General features: G+C 39.4%; 3 protein-coding genes across 4 annotated transcripts; all 3 read right to left on the bottom strand.

Annotated features, from left to right (window-relative positions):
- Nucleotides 1-343: 343 nt before the first annotated feature.
- On the bottom strand, nt 344-4,163 carry plbd2 (phospholipase B domain containing 2). The gene is made up of 12 exons (XM_058070783.1): nt 3,912-4,163; nt 3,703-3,796; nt 3,462-3,620; nt 3,276-3,376; nt 2,974-3,188; nt 2,709-2,803; nt 2,458-2,618; nt 2,251-2,346; nt 2,099-2,170; nt 1,871-2,023; nt 1,621-1,783; nt 344-847 (listed from the first exon to the last, which is right to left on the bottom strand). Exons 1-12 carry the CDS (start codon nt 4,118-4,120, stop codon nt 677-679), a joined length of 1,689 nt encoding a protein of 562 aa, XP_057926766.1. The 5' UTR covers nt 4,121-4,163; the 3' UTR covers nt 344-676.
- Nucleotides 4,164-4,300: 137 nt separating this feature from the next.
- On the bottom strand, nt 4,301-10,787 carry rbm19 (RNA binding motif protein 19). Its single transcript, XM_058070470.1, has 24 exons — nt 10,619-10,787; nt 10,362-10,544; nt 10,174-10,287; nt 10,041-10,082; nt 9,440-9,662; nt 9,009-9,253; nt 8,849-8,908; nt 8,087-8,165; nt 7,920-7,991; nt 7,623-7,829; nt 7,417-7,547; nt 7,210-7,337; nt 7,014-7,110; nt 6,797-6,907; nt 6,523-6,723; nt 6,377-6,446; nt 6,137-6,297; nt 5,985-6,045; nt 5,702-5,781; nt 5,531-5,586; nt 5,301-5,417; nt 5,098-5,203; nt 4,867-4,987; nt 4,301-4,791 (listed from the first exon to the last, which is right to left on the bottom strand). The coding sequence occupies exons 1-24, from the start codon at nt 10,652-10,654 to the stop codon at nt 4,709-4,711; spliced, it is 2,784 nt and encodes a 927-aa protein (XP_057926453.1). The 5' UTR covers nt 10,655-10,787; the 3' UTR covers nt 4,301-4,708.
- A 1,107-nt stretch (nt 10,788-11,894) lies between these two features.
- slc2a11b (solute carrier family 2 member 11b) lies at nt 11,895-18,685 on the bottom strand. 2 transcript variants are annotated; one of them, XM_058070587.1, is made up of 12 exons: nt 18,584-18,685; nt 15,896-15,994; nt 15,662-15,822; nt 15,260-15,384; nt 15,036-15,165; nt 14,529-14,677; nt 14,108-14,295; nt 13,837-13,947; nt 12,934-13,035; nt 12,778-12,853; nt 12,569-12,696; nt 11,895-12,187 (listed from the first exon to the last, which is right to left on the bottom strand). In XM_058070587.1, the coding sequence occupies exons 1-12, from the start codon at nt 18,629-18,631 to the stop codon at nt 12,032-12,034; spliced, it is 1,473 nt and encodes a 490-aa protein (XP_057926570.1). In that variant the 5' UTR covers nt 18,632-18,685; the 3' UTR covers nt 11,895-12,031. The 2 variants fall into 2 exon arrangements, with proteins under 2 accessions (XP_057926570.1, XP_057926569.1); XM_058070586.1 differs by lacking the exon at nt 18,584-18,685 and adding an exon at nt 16,085-16,310.
- Nucleotides 18,686-21,376: the final 2,691 nt, after the last annotated feature.

Genomic DNA, 21,376 nt, shown 5'->3' with positions numbered 1-21,376 from the left:
TGACCAACAATGGCCTATGACATACCCTTGCTTCAACGTTCACTTTGGGCAGGTCATCAGTCCGCTTAATAATTACACAAATTGTAATTACACTGTGCTAAATTTTAATGGTATAATTTAGAGCACAAGTCAAGAAGATATGTTTGTATTTAGAGTTTACAATATAACATACAAGTACTGTATTGATGTCTTCATTGGTGTCGTTTTTTATGTTCTATGGACCATGCCCTGTATGTGTCTGAAATAAAGTTGATATTATGAAAATCATCTTCAATAATAGTTATAGTGAATGTAAAATAGAAATTGACTAAACATCCAGACAGTGTAACAAGACAGTCACAACAAGGCAACGATCATGGCATTTATTTACAAAAGTTTTCATAATTCCAAGATGCAGTCTACCACAATCACATCAATGATTTAACTTAACTGCGGAAGATTTGTACCTCGTAGATTTTAGATAAAATAAAACATGATCAGAAATAAATCAGTGTGCAATAAAAAGACTGTAAATTAAGTTTTTCATAATGTCCCTTATATTCCAAACTCCATTCTGTGCCTTCATTAATATAATAGTGCAAAACAGACTACTACTGAAAATCCTGAAAGTATGTCCCTTTGTCAAAATGTTAAGTGAACTTCCATTCCAGCACTGTTACTTAAGACATTACTGCAATCAAGACGTCCAGGTGACTTTAATAGGCTTAAACATCCAAAGGTCAGGGTGGCCCATGTGCAGCAGGTCTTTGTATGGAGAAGTGCTCCATTGGAAGGGTGGTACCTGGTCCCATGTTGGCCCACTCACAGCCAGCATTTCATAGCGATGAAACATCCCATAGGAGGTCATCTGCACAGGACAATACATAGTGTAGGTGCAAAGTGTGACTTAATATTAAGTCATGGTTTACTCTGTCCAATCAAGGTCTAATCCACTTGAAGTTACCATATTTTATTAAAGTGTAATGATATACAGTTGTCCCTTTCTATATCCCAGTTCGAACATTACAGCCTCACTATATGCCAATAGGTATATGGTTGCTGTTTCGTGGTTGAATCTAGTCTTAGATTCTATATATATTTTTTAGAAAAAAAAATATATACATACATCCATACATTGACTTAAATATGTATGGATATATATATATATATTTAAGTCAATATTACATATTCATGGCCTAAGTTAAGCATTTTTAAGCATAAAAATTGCTAAATGAACAAAAGTACAAATATAGGCCATTCTAAAGCCGTGATAAGAACTATGAAAAATATATCCATTTATTAATATTGAATCCTACTTCAGGGAACTTCATTTTCAGTACCAGTACCCTGGTGGTTGGGGCCCCCTGGCACTACCACTTACTTTCTGTCTCACCAAACCTCCCCCAACAACATTGTGCGTGGCTGCACACGTGCATGGAGTTTTTATGATCAATATTACTATTTTAAACGGGACCTATCATTTTGAGTCATGGATTCATATCGAGCAGCTACACACAATAACCGGCACACAAAGCTTCATATTCCTTCCAGAATCTGCACCTACTCTAGCTGTATTTCCTTGGATCTGTGTATTTCAGGGCCAACAAATTAACTCATATATGAGAAGGGCAAATACTGTACCTTCATGTCTGTTCCTCCATGGGATCTCTGTCTTAAAGCTCCAAATGGGTAGGTGCCATTGGCCGGATTCAGGTCAGAGCGGGCTGAGATGGCATTTTCTCCATTCTCAGGTGGATTACAGCCTTGGCACAGTGACAGGGGGTCTTCTTTGAAGTTATTATATCTGGATAAGCAAAATAGAATAGCAACAATAAATTCCAACACAGATATAAAATGTTAATACTGTATATGACAATTTTTTTGTGCAGACCTCATGAGGCGCATCATTGAGGCAACATCTGTAACCTTATTCTGATCTCTTCTGAATATCTTAGCCCGGGGATTTTGGTCCAGGGAGAACCACGAGCCAAACTTTTTCACAAGCTCATTGCAGCCGCTCGCATTGAATATCTCCTCGTAGTACCTAGAGCACATACAATCCAACATTATATATGTTGCAAATACAAGCGGTTACAAAGATTGTGAATATGTCACTTACGGTATGTTATAACTTGCCCAGTATCCTTTTTGCAATAACTCTTCTGTTTTATCGGTAAAAACAATGTGTCCCCTACAAAGTGAAAATACAGTTTGTATGTAACAAACTGAACAAAACCACAGAGTAAATAAAATAAATATTAAACTGCTTACGGAATTTGTTCCAATACAACAAAGAGGTCCTCCATTATGTCAGTCTTGCCTGGAGAGAAGTTATTATAATCCACAATCATCCACTGATTGTTGTACCTGGAAAGCATGCAGTATAAAGTACAGAGAAACATTATCATTTTTGAGTAAGATTCATTCATGTGGATTGCAACATTTGTGCGATTGTGTGAAATGATGCTCGTAACTCACGTGCCACTATTGTACTTGCTGAATAGCTCCGCCCAGGCTTTACCCGTCACTGCTAGGCGATTAGCCACAATGTTTCTGAGCCATTCCATCACCGTATCTGTGGGTTGAACAAACTTCCACAGAGCAGGGTTGCTGTTGCCAATGGTAGTTTCCAGGGTAACCTGCAGCCACATGACAGATTACTAACTCTTAAGTATGAATGCTTTTAAATTAACAAAACGTCTAACATTTATGTTAGAAGAAGTACTCACCAAGCCACTACTAAGGATGTAGAAGTCATCTCCAGAGAAAATTGATCCAGGGTAGGATGAGAATGCCTGGACCCTTCCAGGAAGAAGAAGATTATCTGCAAGAAAGGCAACATGTACTAATCAGAATTATATTATTGTATATTGTATATATTGTAATGATTGTCTCACTTGACAATAATGTACAACACAAGTTTAAAAAACACACTGAATAAGTAAAAATGTCTGAAGCACTTGATACACAGCAACAAACGTATCAATTAAGTACCCATGGGGGAAACACTGAAGGCAAAGTTGTATTTCTTCATGATGCGCAGCATGGATTGGTAGCCATTCCAGGTGTCATGTGACACCAGCAGATCCTTATTGTTTGGAAGAAGCTTAATGAGAGCAGAGCAGGAGCCGGATCCCAGTGGTCGAGTCAAGCTGGATTTGTTGAGAGCCGATTCCAAGTCTTCCAGATCTCCACCCATTTGGAAGAGTCTGTTGGTAAAAGCAGATGGCCCGGTTATGATCTCTGTTATGATTTATTACCATGTATTTGTTTGATTTTTATCAAAATCTGCTTACAGAAAACCAAATGGGTTGATGGATATCGGGCCAGAGGGAAATGACAGTTGATCGTTGTAACTGTCCTCCAAACCTTTCAGCTGTAGCAGAGCAAGGCGAACCTAAAGATAAATGCACAGTACTTTCCTGTAATTTCCCTGTGTTTTCTTTTTTCATAGCTGTTCACTGTGATGATATCCTCAGTACCTGGTACCAGTAAGGTGAATTTGGTTGCTTCTCAATTTGCTCCTGAACCCACTGCAGGTTGATAGTGATAAAAGTCTTGAGGCGGTCACAGTAACCGGCATCTCTCGAGAAGGGCCCACAGTAACCCATAAGCGTGTTCATCCAGTGTTTGTAGATAAGCTAAAACAGAAAGATTCAAGTTTAAATCCTTATATATTCGCAATAGTGCAGTCAAGCGTGGATGTTGTTAGCTGTGGGACACCTGAGATGTGACTGCAGCCTCCACGGCTCCAGCAGCGTATGCCTGTATACTGTCATTATATTGACTGCTTGTTGTGATGTCCAAGGAAGCCCACCTAAAGTGATAATCACAAGAGACTTGGTAAAAACAACAAAAAAAAACTGCTGGAAGCGTGTTTAAAATATGCTACGTTATAACTGAGATGTATTCAAAGCATGTGATGAACGTACCCTGTTGTCTGGATGTTGTCGGTAAAGTTTGCCCAGGCCACAAAATCTTCTCGATACCCAACAATGAGTGAAAGCTGCCCCGTGTTTTTATCAATAACCGCCGTTTGTATTTCAGCTCCAGTCGGCGCAAAATTATTGAACAAAAAACAGCTAATTGTTAAAACAAGCGGAAAACAGCAGAATAAATTCACTGCCGGGTTGGACGCCATGGTTGCACAAACAAGTCATATGACAAGAGGCTGCTAAAGTCACCTGATCGCGACCAAAACTCAACGTTACGCAATTTCCGTGTCAGTTTTAACTTCCGTCGGGCAAAGGGAATAATTTCAAAATAAAATACCTAGCTAAAATAGCGTTTAGACTTGCACTTTGACACAACCACACACACATTATACAGAAAATAACTTTATTTAAAACTGATGATTTTAAAGCATTTTATAAAAAAAACACCCATATTATAAATACTTTTAAAACAGATTAATTGGTATAAACATACCTGAAAATGCCACCTCCATTTTTTATTTTACAGATAAGTAAAACTGTCTAAGGTGTAATTCTTCATGCATATTGCGTGGCACTCAAATCTTACATCAGTTAATTGTTCGCATGATGATCAATGGTGGCACTATATCATGCAGTGGAAATTTCTCTTGGAGATGAGTAGCGTATCTATCGATCTAATGTTAATACAACTGGGGATTTAGTACCCTACTCAATGCCTTAACAGGGGTGCAAGAAAGCTGGCAGAACTTTCTGGGTGAGCGATAACCAATCGCTTCATAAACTTCAAAACACCTTCAGTCCTCCGAATCATCTTGGGTTTCCATCTTCTCTAGAATTCCTCCCAGTACCTCCACTTTGCGTTGCTTTTTGCTGGCCACTAAGAGGTATGATAAATGAGAAGGCAAATGAGAATAATTACCATGATTGCGCGGGGTCTTAATGGTAAATTTACCATGAAAATGTTCAGCTGTTTTTCGTCTTAGTGTCTCCACTGTTTCCTCAGCATCTGCCCACTCCAGCACAAGACGTCTCCCATAAAGATGGGTGCTGTGGCACAGAGCAGAAAACGCTTTCTGGAGGAAAAAAAACAACAACAGGGACTTATAGAATAGTATAATATCCATCAATACAAGTTACTACTTAAAAAAAAAAATCTAAACACAATGAGTGCATTTGTGCAAACCTTGGCATCCTGTTTGGTGATGAAGTCAATGAAGCCAAAACCTCTGTGCTTCCCTGATCCGACGACCTTCTTAGGAAGACGGACTGTCTTCAGCTCTCCAAAAGTACTGAGATGGAGAGAAACAAAAGAACATACATTAGTGGCTCACCTTGCTCCAAATTCATCAGATGACTAATATAGCTGTGTGTGTATGTGGCTCCTACCAGAAGAGCTCTCGAACTTCTCTGACAGAAGCTTGGAAGGGGATGTTTCGCACAAGGATCTTTGATCCGGTTTGCTTCTTCTCCGCCTGCTTCTTCTTGCGTGACACTTGTGCAGTCCTGCACAAAAAGGAAAAAAAGGTCAGAATTAGTTAAGTTATAGGCGTTTATCTATCTGGGACCTCTGTGTTACAGATTGTTTTATTCACTTTGAGTGCATGTTCCATTTTTACCTTGTAGCTCTCTCTGAAATCTTCAGCTCCAACTGGTGATCATCTACAAGGCAGTGCTGGTAGAAGCGTGACAGAAAGTCATGTGATTCACCAATGAGGCAATAGCGAGTTTTAATTATTTTTATTATTTTTTATTATTTTATTATTATTGTGAGGCGATAAGGTCTATACCTGCAACTGTCGCAGAGCTTTCTGTGCTCCCTCTGCAGTTTGATATTGAACAAAGCCATAACCCATAGACAGCAACTTGCCTGTAGGTCATGTCAATTATTAGTTGCAAGCAGAACCTCACACAGATCAATAAATTAGTGATCTTCTGTCACAACACAGGATAATGGTTATTCAATGACGTGTGACAAGTTGTGACATATTAAGAACATATGACTTTAATATATACAGTAAATCTACTTGTTTTGCAGAATACTACAAAGAGCAAGGAGAGCAATGGCCGTACCGGTTTTATCTTTTTTCATGGAGATTGTGCATGACTTGATCTTGCCACATTTGGAGAATGTCTGGAACAAAAGAACAAATAATCATTTAAAATTATGACCGTTACTTTCCCTTGTATTTACAATGACAAAAAAGAGGAATCATTTAACCGACCTCTTGAAGAGTTTCCTCTGTGGTGCTGAAATTAAGATTCTTGATGAAAAGTGTAGAACCCGGAACACAACCGTCTTCTTCTTCCTCCTCCTCGTCCTCCTCCTCTTCTTCTTCTTTCACTCCTTTCTTTTCCTGTTCCGCTCCCTCTGCTTTTTGTTGGGCTTGGTGAAATAGATCCATACAATAAAGGCTAAATTAAATGATTTTAAAAAATCTCACAATGGGAGTGTGGTATCTTACCTGGGTCTGGTTTGGCTGCAACAAACACACCTACAGGTGCCCATTCCAAATACAGTGGGACATGATGGAACTGGAACAGACCAAGTAAGTTTCAACCTTCTACCCAGGTAGTACACACATACAAACACAGAGAGGGAAACCCATACCTTGCTGTAGGCCAGTCTTGTAAAGGCTCGCTTCGCTTCAGTGGGCTCCAGGAACTCGATGATGGCAGTAAGGCCAGATGGTGGCAACAGCACTCGTCCCAAAGAGCCATGACTGGAGAAAAGCGTCTCCAGCTCTGACACGGTCACTCCAGCTGGGAGGTTCTTCACCAAGATCACGGTTGTGCTTCTTCCTGCTGCTGCCTACTCAAGACATCTCACGTGAAATCAGAAGAACGGTGACAAGTGTGACCATTTAAAAATGAGAAAAACTTACCTGACTAAAGGAATCCAGACTCACACTATTGTCTAGTAGGAATTGGCGAGTCTCTTGGACAATCTGGGTTTCTCCCAGAGCCATACGTACTGCAACACTTCCTTTTGTCTCCTGCAGAATCAGCAGCAACCAAGGACAAATAAGAAAAAAAGTCAGGCAAAAGTCTAGTAAGGTGCAAGTTGAGCTGATAGTTGTGAAAAACAGGATGAACAGTTACATGGTCCAAGACTTGGCTTTTTGTTGTGTTGTATCTTTCAGCAATGGCGTCAGCCACTGCACTTGTGCCCAAAAAGAGTGTGTTCCAGTTGTGTGAACTAAGACAAAAACACAATTAAATAATAAAAAACACACACACACACACACACACAAAAAGGGGGAAAACGGAACCACAAAATTATCCTCAATGACCTTACCTAGAACTTGAAGCTTTGTTTTTAGCATCCTTTTGACGTTTATAAGATGAGGAACCTGGATCCCCAGCATCTGAAGATTCACCACTTTCCTTCTTCACAGTGGATGGGAGCAGGTGAAGCATCCTGCCCTGAAGGAACAATGACAAAACAGTTGCTTTTACCTTTTACCAATATTTACATGTCTAATAAGACGCTGCCAAATCATACCTGAAATATGTGTCCATCTAGCTGAGCCAAAGCTGCCACAGCATTCTCAGGAATCATGTATGTTATGAAAGCAAAACCTTTTGGTTTTTTAGTTAGATTGTCAATGGGAAAGAGCACCTCAGACAGAGGACCTGCATGGACAGTTATATTATTCTAATGGATGTTTGTGAAGCAGTGATTTATATTATGAAAAGATTTTAACATACCATGTTTAGAAAATACATTATTGATTTCTTCCTCTGTGCACGTATAAGGAAGGTTTCTGACAAAGAGTCGCCCTGACTCTGCAACATCCTCCTCCTCTTCATCCTCCTTCAGCTTCCTGGTGAAATTTTTGTCTGTTGTTTTATCTCTTCGGTCAGTTCGACTCCATGTGGATGCGTCCACTCGAAACACCTCAATGTAGCGCCGCCCTGTAAAACACAAGCAGACGGGTCAGGTCCATGGGATACCAACATAAAGAAGCAAGGATTTTGATGTTGATAGACAAATAGAGTTCTTACCAATATAGTCTTTATTCTTTTTCAAGGCCTTCTCGACCTCTTCTGAAGATTTTAGATCTACATATACGTACCCTGAAACACAAATGGAATGTGCATTTATTTGGTTATTATTATTACAATTTCAATATTGTCAGCAAGATAATTAATAAATGCTTCTAGTCACATACCTGTTCTGTTTCCACTTTCATTTCTCCCAATTCTGATGGCAGCAGGCTTCAGGGGTGTCATAAATTCTTTAATTTGTTGCTTTTGGACCATGAGAAAACATTCATGGTGTTATTAATCTCAGAAGTGGCATAGTTTTTTAAACATTAAAGAGGACCTATTATGCTCATTTTTCAACCCTTTGTATTGAGTTGTGGTCTCCTATAGAGCAGCTACACAAAATGACCAGAACAGAAAACTTTTAGGATTTTTCTGAATCTGCACCGCTGCCTAGTGGTTAGCGTACAGGCCTCATAGCTAGGAGACCCAAGTTCAATTTCCAACCCCGACCATCTATGTGTGCAGTTTGCATGTTCTCCCCATGCATACGTGGGTTTTCTCCGGTTTCCTCCCACATTCCAAAAACATGCTAGGTTAATTGGTGACTCCAAATTGTCCATAAGTATGAATGTGAGTGTGAATGGTTGTTTGTCTATATGTGCCCTGTGATTGGCTAGCGACCAATCCAGGGTGTACCCCGCCTCTCGCCCGAAGACAGCTCGGATAGGCTCCAGCACCCCCGTGAGGATAAGCGGTAAAAAATGAATGAATTAATTAATTAATGCATCTGCACCTATTCCAGCAGTATTTGCTCTGATTTGTTTTTCCTGCCACAACGGTTCGTTTTAATTAAGAATCCAACATTCTAACTACATTTATAGGTCAGGAACGTGGAAAACACATAATAGGGCCCCTTTAAGCTCCACAATTGAAAACATACTAACCTCTTTAGCAGTGAACGGGACTCCTCTCAGCTTCACTGTGAACTCTGTTGTTGGCTCCATCTGGAACAAAAACAGTCCACACAATGAAATAAGAACTGTTTTGTACGGAAACCCAGTAATTAGGTTGATTGTATAATAACTGTGAGTATGCTAATTTAACCTCTTGCTTTGCACTTTTGTTGGCTTTACTTTGCTTCTTGTCAGAGGAAACTGAAGTTTTTGTCTTGAGGGCTTTTTCTCTGTCTCCGCTCTCATAGGCACTGTCGTTAAGTTGTACAAGTCCAGGATCCTCATTATCCAACTCTTCTGGACAGTCCTTCGCTTCTTCATCCTCAGTTGGTACAACCTTTGAGCGCAGATAATCCATGTCTGACAAACCAGACTTGAGTGCTTCTTTAGTTGTGTCTGTAAAATACAACATACGTCACAACTTTACCACAATCCCACATGTGGCAATTGGAGCTGGTAAGGAAAACCTGAAGGTTTTATTCTACATTTGATATGATATATTAAGTCCAAGCAGACGTCAATGCAACTACTCGTAGTACAGTATGTGGCTATCATCTATCAAGGTCCCATACTGCTTATTACCTTCATCTTCACTACCGTCCCCTTCTTCCTTCTCATCCGCCTGATCCTCCGACTCATCAGAGTCAAAGTTGAGGTAATCATCTGCAGCAGGCTTCTTCTTGCTCTTTGTCTTGCCACTCTCAGGGTTCACTGGCTGCTGCAATGTGTCGTTTGCCCATGTTGGGGCTTGGCTACGAGTCTGGTGCACTGACAGAAACTCCTTGAATCCCTCATCATCTTCCAGCTGACACCCAACAAGATGACAAAAACACTCAAGTCATTTTCTACTTGAAAGTAATTGGCCATACAATTACACAAACAGGCACAGTTTAGTGAGATCCAGGATAAAAGTGTCAAAAGGTTTCCTTTCAGAAAGATAGTAATGCTCGGTTTTGATTGACAGTCGGTTGTAAATTTAGCTCTAGTTATGTGGTAGGCAGTGGTGAAAGCCTTTCACTGCATCATACAGAGAACCATTTTGATATTTTGGTTACCTTATTTAAATACCTAAGGTAGTATTTTCGATACAGAGCTCTGGACTTCATTATACTGTGCAATGTAATTGATGTAATTCAGGATTCACTTAATCACTCATTTCAAATAGTCAAAGAAAGTGACTTACATTTCCTAGTGTACTGATGGCTTCTCTTTTACCCCCTTTCTCCTAAGAGTAAATGGAAACCGAATAGCAGGTTGTAGTAAGAGGCCACTAATATCCATATTAAGAAAACGCTAGTGTATAAATAATTTCCCACCTTTTTATTGCCAATCTTAGTCGGTGGGGATGGTTTGTCTGGAGCAGAGGTCTTGGTGTGTTTGCTCCAAGCTTTTGCTTTAGTGGAGTCTCCGTAAGATTTACACATCTCCACCTACAATGAAACACACAAAAAACACGTCAACACACATCCCTTTAAATGCTGACAACAGGCACACAACAACTTACAGTCACTCTGGATGTGTCCACGAAGCTCCTGTTAAAATGTTTCAGGGCATTACTGGCATCTTCCTCGCTTTTGAAGCCGACAAAACCAAACTTGCGGAACTTTCCGTCTTTGGTAAACTTGAGGGTGCAGTCTGTTACGGTCCCAAAGTCCGCGAACATGCCTCGGAACCTCTCCTCCTTCATCTGTGCACAAGCGTCATGTTCAAGTCGACTGTTTAATGTTTAATTGTCACCTTGCATGCAGACAGGTTACTTACCCCGTTTGGGAGATTCTTAACGATGAGTCTTGACATACTTTGTGTCTACTAAATCTTCAAAGAAAGAATGAAATTGGAATTTTGCTATTTGTCAACAAAACGAGCGTGGTCGACAGCTAGGTCGCCATGATGAGTGGGGCGTCTTCTTCTTCGACGTTTTCTGTGGCTTTCTTTTTTAATACCGCCATCTAGTGCCGACAATATACACTGCCATATACACTGCATTCGTTTTTGTTGTTTAATTGCGGCTTATAGATTCCAGGTAATGTGACATTTGACCTTCAAACCACTTCATATCAGCAGGACTAGCCTGCTGGTACCATGCACACCTTGTTGTTTTTATATGAATTTTTCACACAATCCTTTTCAATTGCCTTGAGGTCACTTGACATTTGACCTCCAAACCACTTTATATCAGGGGGACTAGCCTGCTGATACCATGCACTCTTTTTTTGTTTTTCAAGTTATCTTTGATAAGATTTCATATGATTTTTTTACATGAATTATTTTTTGGTGGGCAGCACGGCGGTCGAGTGGTTAGCGCGCAGACCTCACAGCTAGGAGATCAGGGTTCAATTCCACCCTCGCCCATCTCTGTGTGGAGTTTGCATGTTCTCCCCGTGCATGCGTGGGTTTTCTCCGGGTACTCCGGTTTCCTCCCACATTCCAAAAACATGCTAGGTTAATTGGCGACTCCAAATTGTCCATAGGTATGAATGTGATTGTGAATGGTTGTTTGTCTATATGTGCCCTGTGATTGGCTGGCGACCAGTCCAGGGTGTACCCCGCCTCTCGCCCGAAGACAGCTGGGATAGGCTCCAGCACCCCCACAACCCTTGTGAGGAAAAGCGGTAGAAAATGAATGAATGAATTATTTTTTGGATGTGAAATTGTTATTTGAGCGATGAAGTGTTTCTTCGCCTCTGCTCTTTAGAGTGAAGCGATATTTGGGCTTGCAAGAAAAAGTGCACCATACACATGTGAGGCATGATTTATAACCTAGTGTTAAACTTAACTGTGAATGATGGGTACATTTTTTTAAAAGTGCAGTTCCCCTTTAAAACACACAGCCCAAGTTATTATATATTTTGTACTCTGGTTGTACTTGCCAAAGGCCTTTCCACCAAACACAGAACAGAAAAGGTTTTATCAGGTGACCTTTAATGGCAAAACTCACACAGCAGTATTAATTAAAATTGAAGAAAGAAAACTTTTCATGAACAGTAACAAAAACTTGAAATATAAAAACATCACACAGTGCATGAATGTGCAGTGATCTAAGAACACACAACAGCTCATCATCAACATTCAAACAAGGCACTATTGTGGCAAAGAAAAATAAATACAAGTTTTAAAACATGACCTTCATGAATTATATTTTTGTAAGTGGCCAACAGTGTCATTCTGGAACCATCAGTGCTGTGGCCTTCTTTTTGTTGCTGACTTAAACTCACTCTGGATTTCCAGGAAGGTTTTGTTCTTAGTTTCAGGAATAATAAAGAAGATGTAAAGTGCCACCATGGTGCATATGACCATAAACACCAGGAAACAGTACTGCTGCAGTCCGATCTGTGGAAACACAGCACATGTGAACACAAGTTAGTTATCCTTTTCGGTTAACGTCTTTATACACTTAAATAACGCAAACATGTACAAGTAATAAAACCTTTAAAGGGACCCTATTATGCTCATTTCTATTCCTTTGTGCTCTATAGGAGTTGTGGACTCTTATGGTGCAGGTACACAAGATAACTCGGACAGAAAGCTTTCTAGATCTTCCAGAATCTGCACCTATTCCAGCTGTATTTCCTTGGATTTCCAAAATGGTTTTAATTTATTCCACCCATGGCCCACTTTTGGGCACGCCCACTCTTCTATGATTTGTCCCACTTCCAAGTGCTCCTGAGGACTTCTGGACTACATCCTACTGCCATTATGTTGACTGCTTACCACAATAAAAGGGAAGATCATGCTGATAAGAAAGAAGCTGATCCAGTTTATGGAACCTGCAATCATGTAGGCTGCAGGCCGTGCATTTTGCGTGAACAGCTCCATGGTCAAGATGTTAGTCACGCCGCCTTTTGGAGAGAACAATGAAAACTACAGTGTAAAATTGAGCTTTTGACAAGGATTGAAGTGACACAAATGCAAAGTTTTACCTGGCCCTAATCCAAAACTCAGAATGAAGGCAAAAATACATGCCATGCTCAGGTACGGAAAAACTGGACCCGTGTTCTAAGAAACAAGTGAAAGCACAGGAGCTTGCTTAATTCAACGTGCATTTTATATTTTGATATGCATTTATTGTCGATTACCTGAAAGGTCATGGTTAGCGTGAACAAAATGCAGCATATACTCATGAGAGTGTATCCCCCAGTAATGAGCACCTTCCTTCCCAGGCTGTCAATGAGCAAACCCTGTAAGACACGTAGCACATGACAAGGCAGAAAACGATGCATGAAAAGCACTTCCTCTTCATCTCATGGTGACCTTTCATGCTTACTTGTGTCCATTTGGTAACACTTGACAATAAGGTACACAAAATTACTGTAGTTAATGAGGAACAATCCTTCCTAACCCTAACCACTACTCATTCGCTCTTCATTAGTTCCTCAGTAACTGTTCTACGTAAATGTATGTACCTTAATTCCCCTGTAACTACTCTGCTACTTAGATCCTCAGTAATTACTTTATTATTGTGTAAAGTCAGACTGTTAATTTTATTCAATCATACCACACAACAGCGCATTATACTCTTTCCTATTTCATATGCATTATCAAGTCCTTATTAGTATTTAGACACAAGCTAGTTCATGTTTTTCAGGGTCATGCTTGAGCCGGAGAATAACATGGTTCTACAATCACACAAAACCAGGGTCAAACCATGTCATGCTTGCCATCTCAGTGACGTCAACACTGGTCTATTGTATTATATTGCGGCATGTGTGAATAATTTTTCATTCCAGCGTTTCTCTGGACAGAACCATGTGAATCAATGCTAAGCCAAGATTAGAGGTGTCCTGGTTGGTCCACCACTAAGATAGTCAGCATGGCTATGACAAACACATATTTCTCCTGAAATCAAATCAGTGTACAGTAACTTCAAAAACTATGATGGACTTTGTATACTATAGTAGAGATATCATTTATTATTGCTTTAACCCTTGTTTTCCACAATTTTTTTTACTAAACATCAAAAACAAAATGTAAATACTTACACAGGTCAAAGCAGTGAGGCATTCACAGGCGCCAGTGCCAACTGCTGCATATGGTATTTTCTCACTGGGAATTCCCGCTTGTCTAAAAACATAATCTGCATAGAAATAGATCTGCAGCAAAAACATAAGAGAATATCAAATTAATTATGTGGAAAATAGCCACATTAAGGTTGTGATATGATCCACATTCTGTTGTACAGTATGAAGTGGGCACTTAGAGTGACCACAATAGATCGATCCAATGTAGTTTAAGGAGCAGTATATCACATACAGCGTTGATTCCATTGAGCTGCTGAGCTGAGTTGAGGACTATGATGGTGAGCAGCTGCCAGCGCATGCTGCGATCCGCAAACACTTCCCATGGCTTCATGGCCTTGAATCCAGCCAAGTTGTTCCTCTCCTTCTCTATTTCCTCCCTTTCTTTGTCATAACTGGCGACACCATGGAGTTTCATCAGGGCTGCATGGGAGAAAACACACTGTATGTGTTGACTGACGTCCTCACACGTCCTTGTAAAAATCAAAAGGTTAACTGCATCAAATGTGATCACATACTTGATCTTCTGGTCATGAATATACAACTCATGCCTCTAGTGATTTCTGATAGTATTTTAAGATACAGTCATGTGCAGTGCATTTTCTGGAACACAGTTCAACACAGACTCAAAGTGGAGCAGTTGCAGTGTCCCTTACCTTTTTTGCATCCCTCATCATCTCCTCTGTCAATGAGCAGGAAGCGTGGACTCTCCGGGAACCAGGGGAGGGTCAGGAGCTGCAGGGCCGCTGGGATACATGTGGTGGACAGCAGAAAGGGCCAATACTCTTCTCCTCCCAGCAGCTCTCTATTAAATCACACAGATCTTTCTGTACTACTATACTTCACATATAATTCCAAATAGTAATATTAAAGGGGGCTATTGTGCTTTTTCCACATTTCTGACTTATTCTTTCCCATTTCTTGGGAGTGTGATCTGGAGGCGGGTAATGAGTGGAATAAATGAAAACAGACCGATTTGGAAAGCCAAAGAAATACAGCTGGAATAGGTGCAGATTCTGGAATATCTATAAAGCTTTCTGTGCTGGTTATTGTGTGTCGCTGCTCCAAGGGAGTCCACAAGTCAATACAAAGGAAAATTAGCATAATAGGTCCCCTTTAACAGTACATGTCATGCCAGTGAAAATAAAGTGAAATGTATTTACTTGAGGCCCATCACTTGTCCAGTCAAGATCCCACCAGTGACAAAAACAGAGGTTCCCATTCCCATAAGACCACGGATGGCAGTTGGAGCAATTTCGGTCAAGTACAAAGGTTGAACACAAAGGCCAATGCCTATGCAAATAACATAGAGTTGTTTTAGATGGATATCAAGCAAGAAAAACCATATATTTGTTGCATTTTCCAAGTATATTTGATTATGCATCACCTGCATTTAGTCCAATGAGAAGACGGCCGATGATAATTAGTTCAAATGATGCTGTGGGATAGCTCAGACCCATCATCACTGCAGCCAACAGTGCGAGAATATTGTTCGCCAACAAAGTCCCTTTCCTGCAGCAACATAGACATATGACCTGTATGACAACATTAGGTACAGCAGCATATCCAATGAGAACTAACTTAATTATCAATTTAATAATATGTGTTTGTAGTTCACAGTATTGAAGAACTACACTGCATCAAATAGAAATGTTTTCAGCATCTGGTCTCTCTTCTGAGGTAACCAAAAATGTTACAATGTTAAATGTTACACTACTCTTGTACAGAATTGTGACTGATTGTGAAGGTGTGCCTAATTCAACATAAAAACAATGTTTGAAAACCGTACCTTCCCAGCTTCATTGACAATGTTCCTCCAAGTGATACTCCAATTAGTCCTCCCAGGGTGAATATAGACACTATGGTGGACCACAATAAGGTGACAGCATCTACTGTAATGTCAGTTTGGTAACGCTCTGTCCACGTTTGGTTGATGAAATTTTGCACATGCTACAAACACGGAAAGGGACAGAAATATATAACACATTCATCAAAAAATGGCCAAAAAATACATTAGCATTACCTTGGTGGGTGCATTAATGACAGAGACGTTATATCCATACTGGAAGGTTCCTCCTATACAAGCAGCAAAGGTAGCCAGAAGAAGGGATTTGTTTGGAAACTGCAGAGAAAAAACAGATATGTACAAAAAAGACTAAATGTAACCACAGTTGTTTCATCCCACTGCAACACAACTTAACACTTCACATACCTTTAAAGCCCGCTTTGTTTCTTCTGGCTCTTTAATTAACAAAGGTGTATATTCATATTCATCCCGATTATCTTTTGGCATTTTGGGGTTCCCTGCTTTGTGCAAATTGCATCCAAAATGTCTGTTGCCCACAGAGTGTCCTTTTCAAGTCTGCTCTCAAAAAGAAAGTCAAACCTGATGAGGCAATGGTTATATACTGCAACAAAACAATGTGTTCTTCAGTACTAATGTGACCGCAGCCTGTGAAGAATCGACACATCAGGCCTTGAAATGTGAATGCGGTGCACAATGATTTCCCAGAAAAGACAAGACTGGAGCAATACGAGTGACATGATACATTGTGCAATCCCGCCAAAGCACACAAAACCTTCCAACCTTACAAAATTGTGACTTTAATTGATATTCCTTCGGTGTTAATGGGGGCTCAAACAGACTAGTACATGTCATACATTCATGATGAATAAAGAATTGAGTACATTTACTTGATTCATGTGACAAGTTTCAAATATAAGAACAAAGATCATCACTTTCATATGCAGTACATGCACTAAAGCATTCCTGCATGCAAAACCCTGTATTTCAAAATAAACATACTACAGCCGACCGATATATCAACAGGCCGATTAATTGTCCCGATTTTAACATATCACCAATATTGGTGAAAATGTAGCAGATATGTAGCTGACATACAACTAATTCAGTGATGCAGTTGCTCCCTCCCAGTCCCAGTGTGTCTCTCTGTCTGCTTTTTCCACACAAAGCAACCTCTCCCTCTGCTGGTCTCTGCTGGTCTCACTCAGTCTAAAATAGGAAGCAACAACTAAAACTGGAAAGAAACTGCTTTTTTTTAATACCGTGGTAAGCTGTGACTTTTTGTCAGTTCTTTAATGTCGTATAAGTTGCATCTTTGTGAGATAAACATATACAATATGCAACTGTTAATTCACATGTCCACCGTTATCTAAGACTTTAAAGTGAAATAAAGGTATTTGCAGATATAAACAGAGTCCCATTTTACTTCACACCTTCATGCAGGATTTCCAGTTGCTCATATATTCACAAGTTAATGTTAAAGTTAATCATTCATCATTTTGAAAATGTTCCAAGTAATGTATTTAGTTGTCATTTGATATATTGCATGTTTTGAAAGTCTAGTAATGTGATGCATGTTTTGATTATTTCTCATTTTCTTTGTAGTCTTGTTTTTCTACTTTTCTGATCAATAAATGTTTTTAGAATTTTGTATTATTGTGTTAAATCATTCCAAAGCTTCAGATAATGAAATTTTCTCATTTCGAAGTGAGTCAATACAATCCGGACTTCCTTATATGGGCATGCCCAGATACGCTGTAGGCTTGCCCTCCCCCCCAGCTGTACTCCGCTCTGTTTACAGTGTTAGTAATGGCTCCCAGAAAATGTTTTTTGGGTCTAATGAGCATCAGGCAGAGGTGGTTGGAGTTGATGATTCCCGGCCAGTAAGAGAAAAATATCGACTTCAGCAAGTTTGTCGGCTAGTCCAGCTGCATACTGGCCCACGTTCTCCAAACAGTCCAGTGTGAAATGCTGTTGACAAAATGTTACTGGTAGGGAATCAGGAACTCCAACCACTTGTGCCTGATGGTGGCATATTTAAGTTTTGTAATTAAATGTGGATTTCATGTACGAGCTATTGCTAGCAAGTAAACATAGTAGCAGAGCTTGGGGGAGGGCAGAGAGCGTATCTGGCTTACAGCCACACCCATATATGCAAGGAAGTCTGCTCCTCTGTGACATCACAAAGGCTCAGTTTTACCACACCACGAGCCATCCCAAACATCTTTCAGGGCTCACTTCCAAATGTGCAAACCTCATTATCTGAAACTTTGGCATTGATTAACACAAGAATACAACATTCTAACTACATTTATAGGTCAGAAGAGTGGAAAAAGCACAATAGGTCCCATTCAAAAACACTGTGGCATGCTTGCTGCTTCTTTTGTGTCTGCCTAATTTGCATGATTAGCACACTGTGATACACTGTAAATCAAAGCCACCACTGGCTTAATGGTATTAAAGAACCCAAATTCTTTGGCTACAACAACATTATTATTAATTGTATCCTTTGTAATTTTTTATGTGTGTTGTTATGTGTTATGTGTGTCTCAAGTTGATAGCAAAGCTTAAAAAGCTATAAGTTAATTTAAATATTTATTGCAATAAATGAATGCACAAATATAAATGATCTATTATTGTGCAAATTAATAATGGTGTATAACATGTAGACTCCAAAAATGTGCATATTGCATATGTTTTTGTTCACATGTTTTTTTGTGCATTGGCATTCAGAGATGTAGCCAGTGCCAAGTACGACGCCTTTGGTATTCATTGTTGATCATAAAGTAATAAAATCAGAATGAATCACCTTTATGATCTTGAAGCAATAGGTAACATTGTTAATGTAGTTCAGAAAAATAAAACCTATGCCTAAAATGTGAATTTAGCAAGCATGTCTTGACTTACCGTTTTCTTTGGTACTGCTACTACAGGTGGTTCCTCACTGAGCTCCATTATGAAACAGCTGCTATTATTTTTTTAGTCAAGCGAAACTAATGAATGTTCCACTTCAGCCAAAGGTTTTGTTTAAGAAAATGTTGCCGCAAGGTGCATGTGATCTAGGAAGGGGGGTGGTTTTACATTCTTGGGGCTGAGGCTTGTGATTACTGCCCCAGATAGTGAATGTTCAAAATACAACATATGACTCTATCCAGATGATATTGTTTTATGTCATCCTTTAGGGAATTTGCATGTGCATGTGAAATGCACTCCGGAGATTTCATAAAATGAACTCATCAATGAGGTCATGCAATCACAATACCCGGCCATCTGGAATGTATCAGATTCAGAAGAACACTGCAAAGTTTCTTTATCAGAACAATATTACTGACCAGTGAGGTCTGAGGGTGATGTAGTGCCTAGGTTCCCAAAGTGGGATGGGCGTACCCCGACAGGTACACAGATTGTAGTGGGGGTACATGCATAAATATTAAAAACAGCTTGACCACATTAACGCCGAACTCAATAACTCCTTGTGTGACCAGCCACAGCTCAGGTAGTACAGTGCAAAAGAAAGGTGACAGCATTAAGTTGGTCATCGTTTGATGTGCATTAGATGAACATAAAAGTATATTTGATGCTGAGCTTGTGACCGGTGTTTAAGCTCATTTATATCGTCCTCTCAATGGGAGCAGGTCTTCTCTTTCCGAGCTGTATAAATACTGTTATTTGTTTGTTGCCTGGATACACTGACTATGTTAGAAAGCCCCCAGGATGCACGTGAAAGTAGATTTATCCTTTCACGAATAACCTTGTCCTTGTTCACAAATGTTAATGCAATGTGGAAATGCACTGATGTGAGGTTTAATAATGTTAAGTCTTCTGTGAATATGAGTGTGAATGGTGGTTTGTGTGTGTCATTTGTGTGATTGACTGGTGACCATTCCAGCCTTATGTCAGCTGGCGTAGGCTCCACCAGCTACTATGTGGTTCTCAAACATGAGCCTAAATACAAAACAGGCCTAAAGCCAAAACAAACTATGAGGAGAACACATACTTACATACTTACACACTTATATATCTGTGTGTGTGTGTGTGTGTGTGTGTTATTCCTGCGTTTTTATGCGTATGCTTTTTAAAGGGGCAACTTTTTTAAATGAAATGTGCCAAATTTGTGATGCAAAATGCACCATCTAATTGTTTTTCACTTTGGAGCACACTAGAGTAGCCTCTTAGCGGCCCAAGACAGAAAGGCAAAAATGATGACAATATGGGTTAACCACAGATCAAAAAGCAAACTAAATGGGAATGACAAGCTGTGAAAATCTAACCAAAAGAAATCTGAGGTTTCAGCTTAGTTCAGCTAAGTATTTTATCTTGCTGTAATTCTAATTCAAAATAATATTACCATGTCATTTATTTCAGTCATTCTTATTTGAAAAACAAGTTAGTTTTTCATTGACTTGAGTCATATGTTTGGAAATGGGATGAATGAGGATTTTGTCTGCAGACAGAACCTGCCTGCAGCTGTTACTGAAAAAAGAGACAATCATGTGCAAAACCACAGAACACACAGAAAGAAAGCTCCCGTTTATTAACAATTGTTATACTTATAATATAAGCAAATGTTTACACACTGTAAACCCGTAGTTAAATTTACTTAAATTTGAGTAAACTTGTTGCCCTAAAAAGTAATGAAATGAACGACATATTGCATGTTGATGAGTAAATGAATGAGTGAGTTCAAATTAAAGACTTTAAGGTACTGAACTTGATATTTTGATAACACAGTAATATAGTTTATAAAAAATGCATGTAAGATTCATGATATATGTAAAAATGCATATACGTTTGGTTTCATATTTTCTTTTTGTATCATAATTATTTTATTCCCATAACATTTTGGCTTTATTCCTGTGACAAAACTTGTTCCACAATCTACAGTAGTTTTCCAATAATTAAATTGTTTTCTTCATAATATCATTACTTGAAATAAAAACATGTTTTTAATATTTAACTTTTTGCAAAAATGACTACGCTATTCTTGTAAAATTAGGACTTTTTCTCATCAGATTCTAACTTTTTTTTCTTAATATTTTATTATTGTTGTAAACTTGCTGAGTCACCTCGTACCTCGGTACGTGACAAAAAAAAACTATATTAGGAAAGCAGGAAGTGAACAAATGTAACAGTTACTGATTGTAAAAGTACCAGAGGGAGGGGTAGGATTTAATAAGCTTTGCTTCTTCCTACTCCTTTTGGACATGTGGAACTGTGAACTGATTATGTGGTGCACTCAATTGTAATCTGATGTTCAAATGAAATAAAACCATTACCAATACCATGATTTTTTTGTTTGTTTTTTCTTGTTAAATTACAGTAAAGTCTCGTTATATCGATATTGTCGGGAGTCGGAAAAAATATCGATATAACCGGACTGTCGATATATCCGATCCTGCGCCGAACTGCATTAAAAGTGGGCAATAATGCACTCGACATTGTTCTATAGTATAGAACAATGTCGAGCAGCTTAAATCAATCTTTGCTTAAGGATTTCAATACCAAAAAAGAACACGGCGAACGGCTGCTTCCAGTCAACTTTATTTTTCACACTTCCACCACCAGAGCACAGCACACACACCGATTCCCGCACTTCCTGGTTCACAGGTCATGCTCAACCCGCCCCACATAGCTGGCCAAACACTGTGCTCTGGTGGTGGAAGTGTGAAAAATAAAGTTGACTGGAAGCAGCCGTTCGCC

Source organism: Doryrhamphus excisus, chromosome 4, assembly GCF_030265055.1.
Source record: "Doryrhamphus excisus isolate RoL2022-K1 chromosome 4, RoL_Dexc_1.0, whole genome shotgun sequence".
Classification (NCBI taxonomy): domain Eukaryota; kingdom Metazoa; phylum Chordata; class Actinopteri; order Syngnathiformes; family Syngnathidae; genus Doryrhamphus; species Doryrhamphus excisus.
The sequence above is the reverse complement of the archived record's forward strand: the minus strand, read 5'-3'. Positions and strand labels throughout refer to the sequence as shown.